Source organism: Mixophyes fleayi, chromosome 2, assembly GCF_038048845.1.
Source record: "Mixophyes fleayi isolate aMixFle1 chromosome 2, aMixFle1.hap1, whole genome shotgun sequence".
Lineage (NCBI taxonomy): Eukaryota > Metazoa > Chordata > Amphibia > Anura > Limnodynastidae > Mixophyes > Mixophyes fleayi.
In genome coordinates this window covers 263,090,706-263,109,503 of record NC_134403.1, presented here as the reverse complement: position 1 = coordinate 263,109,503, position 18,798 = coordinate 263,090,706, and the positions used below count along the sequence as shown (strand labels likewise).

The following is an 18,798-nucleotide window of genomic DNA, read 5'->3' as shown; positions in this document are numbered from 1 at the left end:
TATATAAGGAAAAGGAAAGGGGATGCTCCATAGCGCAAGTTTTGTTTTTTATAAAGAAATATGTAGAAATATGCTCAACGGTTTTATTTTTTTTCTCCTAACAAATATCAAAATTTAAGTAAGAAATCAAAAAATGACCACGGTCATGAAAATGTACTAGTGAGTCTAACAAGTTCTTACACTTGTCATTTAGAAAAGATGTTTGATCCAAATGTTTCTATGTATACAGTTGGGCATACCAGATATAAAGAACTCAAGATAACCTTGCCAACACCATTCCAGGGATTTAATTTAGGATGGGCAAAGTTTTATTCAGGACCCAAAGCCAGGTCTCCAGGAAAGTGTAATGAGTTGAGCCATCCCTAAACATACCTGTGAAGTAACGTGTCTGGGTATGGCATGGCCCTGGTATGGTGTTGGTATGTTGGTTCTATGCTATCTTATGTTTCTCCAGGATATCGCAACTTTAAGTAAATTCACCCATGTGAAAAAACACGACAGAATTCAGTCCAATTCAATTCCTATGAATTCATCATAGTTTCCTTGTAATAATGTAATAGTTTCCTTTACTACTGCGCATGTTCTAATGTCTGACTCTTGCTTCCTTTTATTTCCTTCACTGTTTTCATGCTAGTTCCTCAGTGCTGTGATCTTTGTAATATCATTTTCCATGTCTCATTTTTCTATTTAACAGGCAGAGTTCCATCTACGAGCAGAGAGGGTGGTACAGTCAGTCAAGGCACTCTGCAATGCATTGGCAGCTGTTGAGACCCTGGAAATCAGCAATGCCCTCAACCAGCTCCCTCCTTGTCCTTCCAGAGTCCAGATCAAGTCCAATAAGGTGCAAAGTGCTGGGTCCGAAGCACAACAATTTAGGGCAATAAAATGGAAACATAGTTCTTTGTGGGTGTAAGACGTTAAGGGACTACATCTATATTTTTTTTTATTTTATTTTTTGGCATAAGTCATGCATTTCTGTTTGGTGCATGCATACGCATATGTCCGTATATACATATTTCTGTGTAGTTGACTTGTGTCTCCTTATATCTGGAGAAACAGGGTGGGCAGGGAAAGGCAAGCTGAATACAGTAGGGTGTGTTCAGCTAATGACACCTGGACGTACCTATTGCGGTAGCTAGAGGGTTAGTGCAGTAGTACGCAATAATGATGATATATAGCCGATTCTGATTGGTTGATTGTGTATTGACCTTTCCAGCTGGTAATAAGTCTAGGCCACCTATTCATATTGCTTAACTGACAACTCCATTTGAGCAACTGCAGGAAAGATTCTCATTTAACAAGTATAGCAGCAGATGTTTGTATTTAATTACATTTTATATGCATATTGTGGCTTTCACATTTATTAATAACTATCAAGACGCTATTCTCTTGTGTATATGACACTTCATTACAATATTGGAAAGTGTACAAATAGGACAATGTGATTTTAGCATTTACTATTAACACTGGGAAGTCACAACTGTATACTGTCGTAGTGCGTACGTATACTCTGACTTATATCTGGAGCGTGTGCTACTGTTTTTGAGCTGGGTGCATCAGATGAGATGCATCTGAATCAACATATACATGTTGGTATGCTCTTTCTTACATGCATCTTTTCCAACATATGTTCCAAGCACAAATACATTCAATGCTAAATTAGCCTCTTAGTTGCTTCATCCACCATGTTAGTTTGATCTTCCGGTAGATCGATTTCTTCCACTCTTTAATTTTTTAAATATCTTCATGAATATAAATACCATATGTTGATCAATAGTAAATATTAAGAGGCTTCTCTGCATACATGGGGAGAACACAGATGGGTCCCTGTTGGAATCAAAATTATGACTCCAATGCTGTGAGGCAGCCATGCTAACCACTGTGCCACACCATGCTGTCCATCTTTTCAGCCATAGACCACTCCTATGATGAATTTAAATATGAATAGATCATTTGACAACTACAAATCTGTACTGTTAATTGTGAGGAGCATTTCTTTAACAAGATAGTGGATTGCAATCCCTACAAGTCCCTCCTCATCTCCTGACACCTCAATAACTTACAGGTTTCTAGGCAAACCATTCCACTGCCTCTTGTCTGGGTAAAGGTTTTGAGATTAATTGTTTGGAAAGACAAATGTAACGGAGTTTATTATATACAATATATATATTTTTTTTTTTACAGGACCCCAACTTTCTGACCAAAAGAGAGAACAGAGGTAATAATATAATGTGTGTGGTTTTCATTATTACTTTTTAACAGAATCTTATCGCAGAATATTTTTGATGTCATTCTTTACCTGTGTATGGGTTGCCTGCGTGTGACTGTTGTGGATGGTATCTGTATGTGGTTCTTACAATGGGTTGCAGTTACTTAAATGTCATTTATTGAGGGTAATTGTTCCAGTAATTGTGGTGCTGTAATAGTGTTGATTATGGGGAGGCACATGTCTGTGATAGTATGTGCCTGCATATAAGAAAGCACTCATAAGCATAGTGATGCCTCTCATTGTCAACTGTGGTGGTAAAGGCTTATTGTTTCTGCTCTGTGGTGACAGTGATTTGCAGCACGAGTTGTGGCATGTTTTAGTGTAGATTATAGTGAAACATCTTGTTGCTGTGTCATTCATTGAGAGTAGTGGCACTGCATTGAGAGTAGTGGCACTGCATTGAGAGTAGTGGCACTACATTGAGTCCTTTCTCCTTAGACTTATTTGCATGTTGCTCATAGGCAGTTGCAGCCTAGAAATTAGGTTAGAAGTGGTGAGCACAGTTTCCCCTTAAGAACTCCATCCCTCAGAACTAAAGGAGGTGGTGTGACCCTGAGGTTTCCACATTCCTGACCTCTCCAATGCTCCACTTTATGCTCTTCTGGGTAAAGCTTCACCGGACCCTAGGGTAAAGGATCCACTGAAGCCTGCAGAGTCCTTTTGCCCTAGGAGTCGATGGTGGGATTGACGGGATGGTCTGAAGACCGTTGTACCTTTTTTTTTTTTTTTGGGGGGTTTCACATTTTTGCACTCTGTGGCGAAAGCACAGACTCTGTGCATTAAAAAAATATCCTACCTTTGCGAGATTAATGTTTGTAAATATTGACAATTTTATCCCTATTTGGTTCATGTCTCAGCACATGCTATAGCGCCGGGGAGTTTGTTCTTGTGTAACTTTGTATTTCCTCAGAGAGGATTAGGGATCTCCTCTCTCTCTCTCCCCTAATTTTGTCAGCTTAACATGTAACCACACATGGAGAGCTCTGGTATTTTCTTCTGTTTTGTTTAAAAAAATGTCATTACCCAGAAGGAGGCTTACTTGCTTGTTTTGGTGATGCTGAGTTAGTTATGACATTGATGGTGTATTGTAGTGTCATTTATGGGGGTGATAATGTGTTGAAGTGTCCATTTAAGTCTCCCACACATACATTGTCTCTCTGTGTGCATACAGCATTTTGGCACCTGTACAGGTTTTTCACATCTAGAAGTATGAAAGACACCTCAGTTGCATTTTTAAAATTGAAAAACACGTCATCCTAGAAATAAAAAATGGTGTGATCTGAAATCTTCAGTACAGCGTTAAAATTCCAGATGGTAAAAATGTGATCTACAACCCTGACTGTAATTTCATTTAATTCTATTTTGTATACATTTTTCATATGCTGGATAACACATGAAAAACACAATAAAAGTTACAGGTGAACAACCCTATATCAGTATATCACATTATGACTCATGTCAGTATGTAGCCAGTTTTAAAACTGACTCATACACTAGTGAAACTGGAAAAACATGATTACTTTGCGACTGTATCCGTGTGAATGTTAAGTGACTAAACAAGATATACCATTATGTAATTGAAATGTAGATTTAGCATTTTAGTTAAAATCAACAATTCTGAGTTTCACATTACATGGCAGATTGAAGTGAACAGACAAATGTGATGCAGTTGGAACATGCACGTGGGGATCAACAGTTATTGAATATAAACTATTATTTATATTGTCCTAGTAAGTTATTGAAGTGGAAATACTATGCTCAAAAAGTTGAGTACTGGTGAGATTGTAACACATTTATTAAGCATTATGTAATTTGAGATGAATACTGAAGTTGGCTGTAGAATTTGATTTATCCTGGAAAAACGGACTATCTTTAATGAAAAAAATACAAAATATTTTAAAAATAATAAAATTCCTTAATATTGAGTTAGTTCCAAAAGAGCTGCTAACACCATTAACAAACATATGTAGAAATGTTTCAGGACCTTATTAGAATAAAGAGAATTTGAACAGGGTGGTACTTTTATTTTTATGAACACCAGGGGGTAAATTTATCAAGCTGCGGGTTTGAAAATGTGGAGATGTTGCCTATAGCAACCAATCAGATTCTAGTTATCATTTATTTAGTACATTCTTCAAAATGACAACTATAATCTGATTGGTTGGTATAGGCAACATCTCCACTTTTCAATCTCGCAGCTTGATCCTGTTTCTGGAAGGTAAGTCTACATGATTTTGATAATCTGGGAACTGAAAATATAATGACTTCAAGCCGTGTTATGGCAGTTACTTTTTTTGACCATGCTTTCTTTTACAACTCTCATCGTAGGCCCCACTTCATGGAGACTTTTGTTTGTATGACTTGGGATTGTAGCTCTATGCAATTTTTAGGCAACTTATTATTGTCTGTAATATTATGTCAAGGTGAAAAAGTTCTCAAAATAAGGGGACATTCTGAGAACTATAGTTTAACAGCCAAGGCCATTTTAATAAAAAGGTCAAATAGTATGTTTGTCCTGCAGGACAGGGAGTCCAGCAGGATCGTGGGCCCACTATTAAACTTAGAACACGGGATATTATAAAGCAGTACCTCCTCACACCTGTTATCAACACACGAGGGCCTGATTCAGGTTCAGATGTATGTCCTTTTGCGCAGCATATCTTGTGTGATATAGTTTTGCACATGCCCAGTCTGACCTTATGCCAAGGAATGTAGTTGTATGTGCAATTCATATCCGAATGCAGATGACACTTATTACTGCCTATGACCTGAGAGACAATGTGGGAGGGAAGCAGCTGACTAACATAGGCCATGTACAGTACCGGCGTTCCGACGCAGGTGCAGCCGCTTCAAGTCCCGAGTCTGTTGTAAGTACGCTTGTTTACACCTGTATCTTTTGTACCCACTACAGGACAGGTGTAAATGCCGACTGTGATGACTGACACGGCATAGTCTTTGTTTAAAAAGTACATGTATGCATGCCAGTAGCTATCACAGAACAACTGTATATAAAAATGCATTGTATATACAGTATACATTGAAATAATCTTTATAATTAATTTGAAAAAATAATATTGACATTAAATAAAATATTTATTGAAAGTAAATATATAAATAGTTATATTCTTAAGAGTCATTTTATTTTATGATCAAATAAAAGTTTTATACTTTCTGATCTTTTATTGTACTTATGCACGTGTGTGTACGGCAGTCTGTACTGTGTGTCTACGTATGGCAAGTACTGCTTAGGTAGAGCGTACTTACACCCAGATTCAAATTGAAACTTATTTTGAGACGAGTTAACCCGTGCATGATACTCATGCATTCTAGTCAAATCAAGCTACTTAAGGTGTTAAAAAGGTTCTTTTCATGCATTTGGGGCTAGGCCAGGCCTCCTCAGGGGAAGAGCGTTACTTCCCGACGTAAGCGCCCTTTTTTAACGTGGTTTTGTCCACATCACCACCTCATCATTCTTCTCCATCACCTCATGCTTCATCTTCATCGCCACATCCTTAATCTCCATCGTCTTACTGTTCTAAAACCTCTCAATACATAACATTTCTGCTAAACACCTTATCGCTGTGCTCAATCAGTCTTCCTTGAAGGGCGGTATTCATAACCTGCACTTTCACATCACTGCTTCTCCGTACTCGTGAAAATGCGACATACAATTGTCCATGACCAAACACAGGCTCTGGTAAATAAATACCCACACGGTCAAGAGTTTGAGCCCTCAACTGGTAAATTTAGCCTTTACTACCCCTCCCACGGGGGGAAGGGGGGATGATGGAAGTTAACTGACTTCACTATTATAATTTTTTTGTCAAATAATGTCAGTATACCAAATTTCAGGTCAATTGCATGAGCCCGTTCTGAGAAAATAGTTTTTTCCACACACACACACGCCGAATGGCTTATATTTTGAGATATGCTTGGATTTGAATACGGACGGAACTACCCTCATGTTCCATGCTCTTTTTTTAAACTTATATGCAAGTTGTTCGGACGTGAATCAGGGTGAGGAACACGGCAAGTGCGTAAGAGGCGAGTACTCCAAAACTGCGAGTGCCCCTGCAAAGGATCCCAACAGTTCTACTAGGTGAGGGGAAAGGGGCTGGTAGATACAAAAGGGTGGATATAGCTTTTGAAGATGGTCCTAATATTTTACAGCTACACTTTATTTATTTTTTTATTTATTTTTTATTTTAGTGCTTCTTTTTAGCACTTTGTCAACTTAAATTTGTAAATTCATACTGAAGCATATTTGAACTCTTAAAGTACAAGGAGTGCTTGCAACCAATTGCTCTTTCTCACAATTCCTTTTTCCTAAATCCGTTTATGGGAGTGACTTATGGTATTTCAGGTTTCATCATATCAAGTAGTACAAGTGGAAATGCTTTGTAAATGTGTAACTACTGTCTATAAAGTTGATTTTTATTTGTACCTGGTCTCGGAATGTTCAGTACAAAGTTTATCTTCAGGATTACAAAAATCTGTTGACACAACTGGAGCACAATTAAAATGCATCAGAGTATAAAGACAAGTTACTGTTCTGTCTATCTTTTGCAAAATATCTTATTTGTTAAATGTGTATAACTTTAATGGGACACATTAAAAAATTACACTTTGTTCAACTGTCAATATAAAGTGTATGACTAATATCACCTTTTGTGTCTCCCGCTTGTCCAAAATGATTGTGATTACGTTAAAAATGTGAGACAAATTTATCTCTCCCTTATATATTGTGACATGTTAAATTGTATATATATTGCCACACATTGTTTTTGTCTAGACCTCACAATTTTCATTTATCTGTCCTTTAGAGAAAGTTGTAGAGAGCCTTACAGCAGCCATCTTGGATTTGGTCCAGCTGTATTGCAGTACATTCAATGCTGACTTCCAGACGGTGCTGCATGCTGAGCAGAAGCAAAGTATGACTCAAGACGCGTCACTCCTCACCAGCCCCCTTGCCTTCACTATTTATGCTGCACATCGGATCCCCATTACATGGGCAGCCAGGTGAGATGCAGGGTCCCTGCTGTCCTGAAAAAATTGGTTTTACCTCTCAAGTCTAAAATGCTGTTAAACAGGTTCTAGAATGTTTTCAAGCCCAGGTATGTCTGTAAACATGGTTCTCAAGAATTCCTTAGAATCAGGAACTAAATACTGGATACAGCCATATTTCTGTAAACATTTGCTTGTAAGTGGAAACTTATAATAGAGCAATTTTTAAAGGTTGATATGGTAGAATCGATTTAAAGCTGGATACACATGGAGTGATCCAGACAATGCTTTGTATAATGGCAAAACAACAACACATCGCAGTAAAATCTAGTCAGAATCATTGAGATTTTTTTTATCGGGCAAGATTGTGTTTGGCCAATGACTATAATCTTCATTTGTGTGCGATCATTCACTGATACAGCAATGTGGCCAGATAAATTACTGTTTGTATACAGCTCGATTCACCTCGTGTGGTCAAATTGAACAACAATCCTATCATTTGATGCCAAATGCTTGGACCAGCATACATCATTATTTACTACCTATTAATAAGGTTGAAAGGTAGTGTCAGATGAGATATTTTCAGAGCCGTCTTAATGTATGGACACGCTTGGCAGTTGCCCGGGGGCCCCATGAGCATTGGAGCCCCATAGGCTTGCCAATTTTTCAGTATATTATGCCAGGAGATTTATTCAGAACCTTCAAACCCTTTATATTAAAACATTTAGGTGGACTAATCACCTCAGTATCAGCTATTATCTGTACATGCGATGTTGCGTTTGCAAATACATATCTTGACCTTGAAAGAAAACTACGTATGCGTACTAATTGTACATAAACAAGACAAAATCAACACACATGATTGTTTGAAGCCGTAAAGCTATAATAAAATTCTTCTAATATTTTTAACAGTCCATTTCGGCCTCCCCCTGCTAGTAGTAACACTGATTTTGTTGAAGGTACCAATAAATATAAGTTTAATTTATTTTGAGAATTTACATTTATATTCCTGTGAGTGGTTTTGTAGGTAGGGCCCCAGTGCACTGCTTTGCCTGGGGGGCCTATAATGCTGTTAAGATGGCCCTGGATATTTAAATATATTTAGGGCTAACGTGTCCTTCTTTGCTCAGGAAATTGCATGTTTTGCTCTCTTTGAATCTGTGTTCTTTTATTTTCCTGGAATTTGGAGTCCTGGTACATCCAGGTCAACATAGTGGAAATAGCTTCTTGTGACTCTTTTATAGTGTCTGGGAACCAAAAAAAGAGGAATAAGGTGGTTTCAAAAGATTGAACAAAGGTCAGGTCACATGGGTTTTTTATTATTATTATTTCTGAATATTCTGACTTAAATATTGGTATCATATGTGGACTCAAATCCATTTGTGTGTATGTGTGTGTGAATATGTATGTGTGTGTGTGTGTGTATATGTGTGTGTATATATATATATATATATATATATATATGTATATGTATATGTGTGTGTGTGTGTGTGTCTGTATATGTATGAGGGTATATTTAAAATATACATATATATTCTGGAAAAGTTGGACAATACTGTTTTAAATGTTAACTGAAAGGATAAAAACAAGCTGTACAAAACAGCATGGTAGGTATCTGACAATGTAAGTGCATTGTTTGACTTTGAGACACTGGCTGCAGGGGGTTGATGAGGGTAGATGTTGCCAGTCCCTCCCCACTTGATCAGTCTTTCTCTCTCCTGATCATGAGTGCCATGGAATGAATAGGGAGCAGTTTATTCAGCCTCTCCCCTCAGCTAACAGCTGTGCTGGAATTCTCTGGTCTTATTCCACAGCTTCCTCATTCTCTCAGCCTTTCCCTCCTCTCTGCTTTCCAGCCCTCCCCCTCTCAAATGCAGTGACAGATGGTCAGTTCCAGGCTCTGCTTGTCCTAGGCTGCTGCATCAGGGAGATTGAAAAGTGGGTGGGGGATCCCCCTTTGTTAAAAGGTTCCTTTCATTCTCTGTTGTGTTATGGGGATAGGAGGAGACTAGAGGAGGTGCAGAAATAGGGGATAGCGTGACCTTTGGTATTTCTTTCTACACTCTCACCCCTCCCTTTAATAAATCTGTTACAACTTGCCTTGTGTGTATGAGTTAGGAGTGGGGAAGTGAGGCATGCAGCTGGGCACTAGCTCCTAAATTTCATATGCCCTCTCTACCCGTTCGCTCCCCCTTGTCTCCTTTCTGTCCTTCTATTTAGAAGTGTGCCCAACTCGCACAAAAATGAGAGGGCCCTGCATGCCGTCACGTACGACCTAAAGGAAGTGTTATGTGCAAATTAAATAAAAATGTATGCAATGTGCCGGTGTGGGATTAACAATAAAGAATAAAAATACCTTCTAGCATAGCAAGATCTTGTACATACAGAAGAAGAAAAGCATAAAGGGCACTTCATTGTTGGTATAGTTTATTATCCAGGCAGATTGGTTGTTTTTTGATAAGACAACACATGAGCTTCTGTCTTTGCAAATCCCCCTGAAAAGCAAAGTTCTGTAAAGGTGGAGTTCCCCTTTAAATGTAGTATTTGGTGGAGCACACTAGGTTAGCCTAAAACACAGTCAGGGTCCCTGAAGCCTTCAACAGGTCACATACAGTCTCCTGCATACATTGTATACATTCATTAAAGTTTTTGCAATTATATTTTTCAGTGAAGTCTAGAAGGTTACTTAAAGGGACACTCCTCAACATTGTGCATAATTTATTTTTAAGCATCATTATTCTCTTAAATGAACGCATGTCAATTTACAGAACACATGATGGACCATGAACTCTGTGTGTTGTGTTTGATTTGTAAAGCACTTGAGAAACTATCAGAATGTGCTGACATTGAATTTGATATAGAGATCAACAGAATTATAATACTGGAAAGGCCCCAGGGGACGGCTGATAAATTTTAGCCTGGGGGGTGAGACCCGTTTCTGTAGCCTATTAGAAACATTTTAAAAAAATTGCTGTGCCAGTAATTCAGCTCAAGGTACCATGGTAAGCTTTCCAGAAAAGGCACAGTATTACCATGGTAAGCTTTCCAGAAAAGGCACAGTATTACCATAGTAAGCTTTCCAGAAAAGGCACAGTATTACCATGGTAAACTTTCCAGAAAAGGCACAGTATTACCATGGTAAACTTTCCAGAAAAGGCACAGTATTACCATGGTAAGCTTTCCAGAAAAGGCACAGTATTACCATGGTAAGCTTTCCAGAAAATGCACAGTATTACCTTGGTAAGCTTTCCAGAAAAGGCACAGTATTACCATGGTAAGCTTTGCAGAAAAGGCTCAGTATTACCATGGTAACCTTTCCAGAACAGGCACAGTATTATCATGGTAATTTGGTCATTTACCACAAACCCTAATAATAGGTTTGTGTGAGCGTACGCAGCGGTACCATGAGAATTTGAAGTGATGGAGACTGGCAGCGACTGATATGTGTAAGAATTGTGTAAATGAGGCTGTAGATGCACAGTATGTTTGAAGCATGGAAGTAAAGTACAATAAATATATTTATAAGTCCAAACACCGTATCATGTATGTTAGCTTTCAGTGGGCTTTCTTGGGCTCAAACACATGTTTAAACATTGGACAATAGCCAGGATGTGTATCACATTGTTCCTTGTCATTGCAGTTATGAGGATTTCTATGTATCCTGCTCCCTGAGTCATGGAGGGAAGGAGCTGTGCAGTGCCCTGCAGACCCGCAAGATCCACGTCTACAAATACCTGTTCCACCTCATTGTTTGGGATCAGATGTAAGCACATACTTTCTGATTTTAATAATGTAATTGCATATTAATCTTCTGTTCCAGATTATGTAGATCCTAAGGGTGGAGTTTTTCTGCACTGCCCCCTATAGAACACATATGTGGCTTTGGGGCTATTTGCATATCTGTAGTCACGCATGAGATTTTCCCTCAAGGCTTAAGGAGATCAAATAGTCATAACAATAACTATCCCGCAGGGGAGTATAACTGCAGGCTCTTCATAGGTGGGTACACCTGCATTCTTTAACATAACTACACGTCCCTCTGAATATGTTGATGACTGTGCTGTTCCAGCGGGCCACTTATTAGTGTTTTCACCCAGAACATACCTTTTTGTAACATTCTGCTCAAATGCAGGGTTTGCTGTGATCCCAAGAACAAGACTTGCTATGCTGCACTGATATAAGGGCACAGACGCTTTATTTTTTCCTGTTTAGAAGTGCCTGGGCTGCACCTTTTGACTTGTGTCCCCCACACGGTCTTTGATCTCAGCTGTGTTCCCAAAATAGCCTGCCAGGGATTGACTCAGTCCAAGCCTTCTTCCCTCCCAGTCCTGTGAGGAGCAACAGCCAGCATATGGAAAACAGTTAAACTTAGCTGGTGCCTGATGGCCTTGTAGAAGAACGGAAAAGGGGACAGAAAGAGGACTTCAGAGGGAAGAAGAGAGGACCTGATACAGAGAAAGGGGAAGGTAGATTGCAGTTCTGCAAGAGACCAAAGCAGTATATTTATATATATATATACATACAAAAAACACGGCAGATTTTTGAGAGCTATAAATATACCATGGACATCTTTACGATTCTGTGACTGTGCGACTGAAGTACTGTACTTCTGCTGAGAGTATAAGACTAAAGCGTCTGAGGTTCTGAAGGGCTGGTGGAAGCTGTGAAGTTGCTCGTAGTTCAGCACAGTTCTGCTTCTGAACCTTTAATTAGCCGGACCTCCTGTAACCTTGGGATTGATTTAAATGGATCAGACGATATGGTGTTTTCTGTAACTCTCACAGCTCTTGGATCTGTTGTTTAATGAGATTAACCCTTCTGGCCCTGACACTGGGAGGGCGGCCAGTCTGTAGTAAGGTAATGAAGAATTGAGAATTGTCAAGCTCTGGAAAAGTTCATCAGAAAAGGACACCACAGATACCCAAATAATTAATATCTGCTAGTACATATAATTATTATTTTCTCGATTGCCTTTTCTATAACCAATTTAGTTTTATTACTTTTTAATATCTCATTACATTCCCTGACATGCTTTTGATTACTTCATATTGCTCGGTTTATGCTGTATTTGTACAATGCTGTTTGGGTTTTTTTTGTTTTGCATTTGTATGTTTTTTAAATCTAAAACATTGTACCCTACTGTTTTATAGGTCTCATTCTAAATTGATGCATCTCAAATCCTGTATTATACCTATGTTCTTGCTTTTAAAAATTTTACTCTCTTACCTCCTCTGTCTCCCAAGCATTTCACTTCTACAACACGTATTTCCCATGCGTTAGTTGTGTATTTTTCTTTATAACCCTCATAGAACCCTTACATGTTATTTTGATATGTTCATTCCTCATGTTGTTGTGATGGTTCCATCCAAGCATGCTAGAAATTCTTAAACTTCTGTGAACTTTTATTTATTTTATCTGTTATTAGGTCATTCTCTTTCTTTAGTGTTTTGAAATAAATACGTTAATAAGAGAGCCAACATATAACAAACATATCACACACCCATATGTTAAATCAATTTTCATTTTATGTATGTCCTTTGCAGCAGCCCTAGAGATTTACTACCCAATTTAAATAGCTAATTTAAATTGCTTGCTTAAAGAGATTAAGGGCATCGTTTAGCATTAGGAGCAAATCCAGCTAAAGAGTGTAAATGCGTACCTGGACAAGCCTTGTTGAGATGTTAGGGGTGCGTTAACATGATTTTGTAAAGATGCAAAATTACACCTTCTACCTGGATTTACTCTTAATTGTAAATTAGGCTCTCTGGGCCTGAGTCATTAAGGAATGTAAGGCAGAAAAAGGAGTAAATGTTCTCCGGGACAAACCATGTTACAATGCAAGGGGTGCAAATTAGTTTATTACTTTGCACATACATTAAATACTGGCTGTTTTTTCATCTGGCACACAAATACTTGATTGATCTATTTTTACACTGAAATTTAATATTGATCTAGGACATGCCCTAACCCAATTATAAATCTGTCCCCACATTTTAAATATACCTCCTCCTCCAATACAACATGGTTTTGCCCAGGTGCAAAGTTACACCTATTTTATGCTTTGCTCTCTTTAATGACTCAGGCCCTCAGTGTTTAACAAGAAAAGAAGAAACCACTACACCATGCCATATCTTGCCGACTCATGACCAGGTTTCCCTTTAACAATGTGGATTGCCATAGTGCATTGACTGACCGCAATGTTCAGGTAACTTGGAACGGAGTCAACTTCCAGGGAAAAATCATTATAAATTAACACTACCATTGTAGTGCAGAGGGCAACTGTGCTTTTAAATAGTGTAATTTAATTATGTACACTTGGTATTGTATTCATGCTATACATAGATGTACCTGTTTGTGCAGTGCCAGCTTTGACACAGACGAACCTAGACTTCGCCTAAGACACCAGGGATTAGCCTAAAACGTTAAACCAATGATACCTGCAAAGCAACCACCAGCATGTTGGTAATGGCCTGGGAGCGTAGCGTTGGGCTATGATTTCACAGACCAGTGCTACCCTTCCAAGAGGAGAAGTTGGCGCCCTGCACCGCACATGGTAAGGGGAGGGTGCCCAGGCCGTAGATGGATACCTTCATGGTCTAATTGTTCGCTGGAGATTTCAGCGAATGTGTATCATGAGTTTGAAAAGGCAGCATTCCAGAATGTCACACTTCTCTTCCCAAATTCACTACAATGGAACTTCTTAGACACCTACATGTACTGTTTTTTTTATGTAAAATGCATTGTATTACATAGGCAGGTACTTATGGGTACCAGGAGTCGCCCTGCTTATACTTAAAATCTAAAGAAACACTTTTGCAGGCTAATCTCCAGAGTGTGTATGTGTGTGTATATATATATATATATATATATATATATATGTGTGTGTGTATGTCCTCAAAGATAATCGTGTCCTTGTCCATGCATTGTCAATTGCAACTGGAGAATATATGTTTAGTGCAAACTGAAATTGAATGGACGTCTCATTATAAATGTCTTCCAATATGGGAAAATAAAAAGGGTGTGTGCTAGCCAGGCTTGAGCGAATTAACTGTAACATGGCAATAACCTGTTCATAGTTGCCACTTATGGCCCATTTATTTCAGTGTACATCACCCATGACTGAGTCTTCAGCACCATATTTGCTACCCTTTCATATCATCCTGCACATGACATCATTCCTGCCTGTGGTTTCTCTGTAGTCATATTTTCTATGGGTAATGATCTGTTGGGAATGCTGTTATTATATTTATAGCTTCCATGTGCTTGATTTTTTTTTTTTTTCCCCTTCATTGTTTCACTTCCTTCCTGAATTCAATAATATCCACATGTCTGTGTTATTACACCAGAGCTACAAATTATATTATGTACAGAAAAATGAAACATTGGTTTAGATTAATGTGAGAAATATGTAGTTGGTGAAAAAGCTCTGTTATTCTAGAGTACGGCTTAGTAAAAACGTTGATGTTCTGTAGAATGACATAACAATAGGCATGTTTTACCGCTGAGTTTTTTTTTTATAAGGATTTAATAATGCACTTTCTAATTTTCTGTGATTAAAATGTCTGTGTCTTTTCTAAGGTACATTACATTGGAGAAAATCTGCCGCCCCTTATAGATCAGTTCTGCTTAAGGCAGTGGCCACCTGGGTTTCACATGAATTTTTTTTTTTTATTTAGGATCTGTTTTCCAGTCCAGATAAACCACCTGCCTCGAGAGACTCTCCTAACAGTTACACTGTTTGCCGTGCCTGTCGCCCATCCTGGGGGCTCCTCTGAAGCCAGCAAGCAAAGACGAAATCCTCAGCCACTGGGCTGGGTCACCACTCCTCTGTTTAACTTTAGGCAGTAAGTGCTTTCATGGAATTCCCTTAATACCTCCCTCATTCATCCGAAATAGTTGGAACGTCTTGTCTACATCTAGGACATGTTATCAGAATCACCTCAAAGATTAGTTTCTAAAGGTTTAAATGAACAGTAAGGGCTTCCTTTTTTTGTGTTGCATAAAGAGGTGATAGCAGGGACATATTGTATTTCAATGACATAGAGCCTGTGTCCTCTATGAAAGAAGGTCCCTGTGATTGCTGGCCTATTGTGTATTCTGTGGGATAGATGTGAACCTATACAATATTCAAGGAACACCATTAGACATAACAAGTAGCATATTATGGCCAGATTTGTGTGATCTTTAGTTCCCAATGATAAAACTTGGATATCTCTTCCAACACTTACAAATTCTCTTACCTGTGGACTCTGTCTTGATATTCCCTAGTTTATTCTATAGCCGACCACCCTTGTCAGGTAATGTGGGTGAGGTTAACTTTCCAAAGCACTGATAGTCTGGTTTCATTGTCCATTAGGTCTCCATATGTTACCATAACACCATTTTTTTTTTGTTGTTTTATCTCCTAAAGACTTTTAACCTGTGGTCGTCGGTTACTGGGTCTCTGGCCAACTACAAAACATGGCAGCACTAGTTTCAGTACACCAAATGTGAATCAGCCGGACAGCATCATTCTTCAGGTAACAGTGAAATATGGAATAAGAAGGCAGTATTTACAGTTTGTGTTTTGTAGTGCCCCATAATTAGTCACTGCTGGGAATTCAATTAGCTGCAATGTTCCTCAGATCATTGCTGCTGCGCTTTTCTACTGTTACTATGGAAAAATCAGCGGAGATTTCTGTAAAAATATTGCTGCTATAAAGTTCTTAGGAACATCGCGGCTAATTGAAATTTCTTTATAGTGTATTATGTGTTTACACTATCCCCAGTTACCACTGGATCACTAGATTACACAGATCCACTTGCAGAAATGATAAGAAGTAGAAATAAGTAAATGAACCTTGAGCCCACTGTCAGTGTTGATGATAATTGAAAATATTTTCTGCTTTTTCTATCTTTATGGACAGTATTTTTTTTTTTTTTTTGTGAAGTATAAAACATATTAGAAAGTGAGCGTAGTAGCATTTACAGTACAGAGAGTTGCACAGTCCAAAAAACAAGGATAGTTTGCTATTAAAAATATGCACATCTGTATTTGTTAAAATGACACCAAGACCCCCCAATGTAAGCTACACATAAATGGCCCCCAAGAGACCCCAGCTTGCGCTAGTCCCTAGATGAAACACAAAATCATGAATTTGTATGTGTAATCTAGTTGTGACTTAAGGGTCTAGTATTGCTACTGATCTGGGAGGGGGCGGGGTACATACTGCCCTACATATCTAGCCATCTTATTATTTAACTACCTATTTACTAAGCTGCGGGTTTGAAAAAGTGGGGATGTTGCCTATGGCAACCTATCAGATTCTAGCTTTCATTTATTTAGTACCTTCTACAAAATGACAGCTAGAATCTGATTGGTTGCTATAGGCAACATCCCCACTTTTTCAAACCCGCAGCTTAGTAAATCTAGCCCTTGGAATGGAAGTTATACCCTCAGTAAAACGTTTTATTTCAGACTCCTTCTTACTTGTATGTTTATTTAGTCACTGTTTCTATGTAATTATTTCATGCAATTTAAACCTGGATTGGCTGTGTGGGTCCTGGCCAAGACTGGCTAACAGCAGACATCATAGTTCCACAATGTAGTTTGATTCAAGTTTCTTCATTCCTGGGAGAGAATTGTAAATAAAATAAAAAATAGACACGATTCCAACACTTGGTATTCCCTTTCCACCACCGGCAGCAAGAGACCTGTATCACAACCTTTAGATTACATTGGTGTAGATATTAGGACTATTCTGGGCTTCAACATAATCATTATTGTCTCTCTTTCATCTCTTACTGCGCTGGCAGACAAAGCATGGATCATGGCTCATGTTGTGATCCTTCCATGGCTATTTGTGTATTAGCTTGTAATATATTTCATTTTTTCCAAAAATGTGTGGCTAAAAGGCATGCAGTATAACAATTTCGGAGGTGTGGTCTTAATTTACTGTAAGGTTTCCAAAATAGCTTCCAAATTTCAAAGATATATCCAACTCCTGCTGAACACTTATTCCATTCCCTTGGTCTGTCAGAGCCTGTGGTGCATTAAATGTATATCTGGCAGGAAAATAAGAAGTCTGCAGTACACTGAATGAAAATAATCATTGTAAGAGACACTTATTTGAAATGGTGTTTTCACAACTTTATTTTATTTGCTTTCCATACTCTGGATTCAGCAAAATGGTGTAAACCCGTCATAATGTCTGCTTTTTAGTTCAGCAGTCTTTTTGGGGCAAGTGGCATCATCCATAATTGGCATTGGCAATGTCTGTCACCAAATTCTGTGGATTAAACTTTATAAATTCCTCTGTTTGCAACGATACTTGCACATATTTTGCATTAGAAAGTATTGGCATTACACACTGTTAGTGTGAGAGTTGATTAAACAGGTGCTGTAGGAATTAGACTACAGTGTCAAAAATTATCTACCTGAGCAGATGGTAACTAACAGCAGGTGTCTGCTTAATTAGTATCAAATGTGTACTTAAGTAACCTTTGAATTATAACATAAACAGATCTTGGAATTTGCTGATAACACCAGCAAAAGTACTAGATTACCAGTGTTCTCCCCAGCACCTATTTCCTGGGTGCTCCACCTGGCTATTCATACTTGCCACACAGCTCTTGAAGCCCAACACAGTCCAATTATAATAGAATAAACCATTATTTCTCCTATTAGAATAGGCACTATGTGAGCACTACAGACAACAGTGTGTGTTAGACCACTGACCACCAGTGTGACCAGTCCGGGCAGGTGTGGGAAATAACCTCCAACATTTTTCAATATTCAGAATTACAACTGCCCCCACCCGTCTGCTTCTTAATACCACCCAGGTGGCAACATTTTCTAGGGAAAACACTGATTTCTTATTTTGATAATGTGTGCTATATGGAGAAGTGGGCAGATTTTAGAGTGTTCATTGTGGTGTTTTCTTAGATCACTCATAATGGATTTTGTAAATTAAATTATTTTGAACAATTTGGAATGTTATATGATTAATTAGTGGTCAAAGTGGGGGTGTATATGGTATTAGGCCATACCCACACTTCTCCCACTGCCTCCATTATAAAACTATCAAATACCATTCACTTGCGTTTTCCATTCCGCCACTTCTAAATTTCCTCTTTGACCACAGCTTTTAATAAAGGTATATCCCTGTATGATTCTGAATATTTAGGATATGTATGCACAAATAATCTGCAAGTTATGCATTAGTGATTTTAAATGGTACTGGTCATAATGTGAGCATGTAGATCATACACTGTATATTTAGAGTTATTATTAACAGTATGATGGGACAGTTCTAATTGTGTGCTTAACTAATGTTTGAGTCGGGATCTGCAAATATTAGTAAACCCCTCAATTGAAATCATTGATCCTAATCTATATAAAGCACATTCAGATGGAGAAAGTGTATTTGAGGGGAATTGCACAATAGAATGACAGCAAAATGCAGTTTGTTGGGCTATCTTGGTTCTGCCCATTCAAACATATCTTTGTGGAGGACTACACCGTTAAGGGGCAGTTCACGTGGGTA

The 18,798-nt window shown here is 38.3% G+C and overlaps 1 protein-coding gene across 2 annotated transcripts in view; it reads left to right on the top strand.

Annotated features, from left to right (window-relative positions):
- Window positions 1-18,798, top strand: part of PIK3C2B (phosphatidylinositol-4-phosphate 3-kinase catalytic subunit type 2 beta) — a 114,730-nt gene that overhangs the window by 56,604 nt on the left and 39,328 nt on the right. For both annotated transcript variants that reach the window (XM_075196085.1, XM_075196084.1), the window contains exons 9-14: window positions 695-841; window positions 2,185-2,218; window positions 7,093-7,288; window positions 10,914-11,036; window positions 14,950-15,117; window positions 15,684-15,792. In XM_075196085.1, the coding sequence (XP_075052186.1) occupies window positions 695-841; window positions 2,185-2,218; window positions 7,093-7,288; window positions 10,914-11,036; window positions 14,950-15,117; window positions 15,684-15,792 (777 nt within the window). The remainder of the gene's footprint in view (window positions 1-694; window positions 842-2,184; window positions 2,219-7,092; window positions 7,289-10,913; window positions 11,037-14,949; window positions 15,118-15,683; window positions 15,793-18,798) is intronic.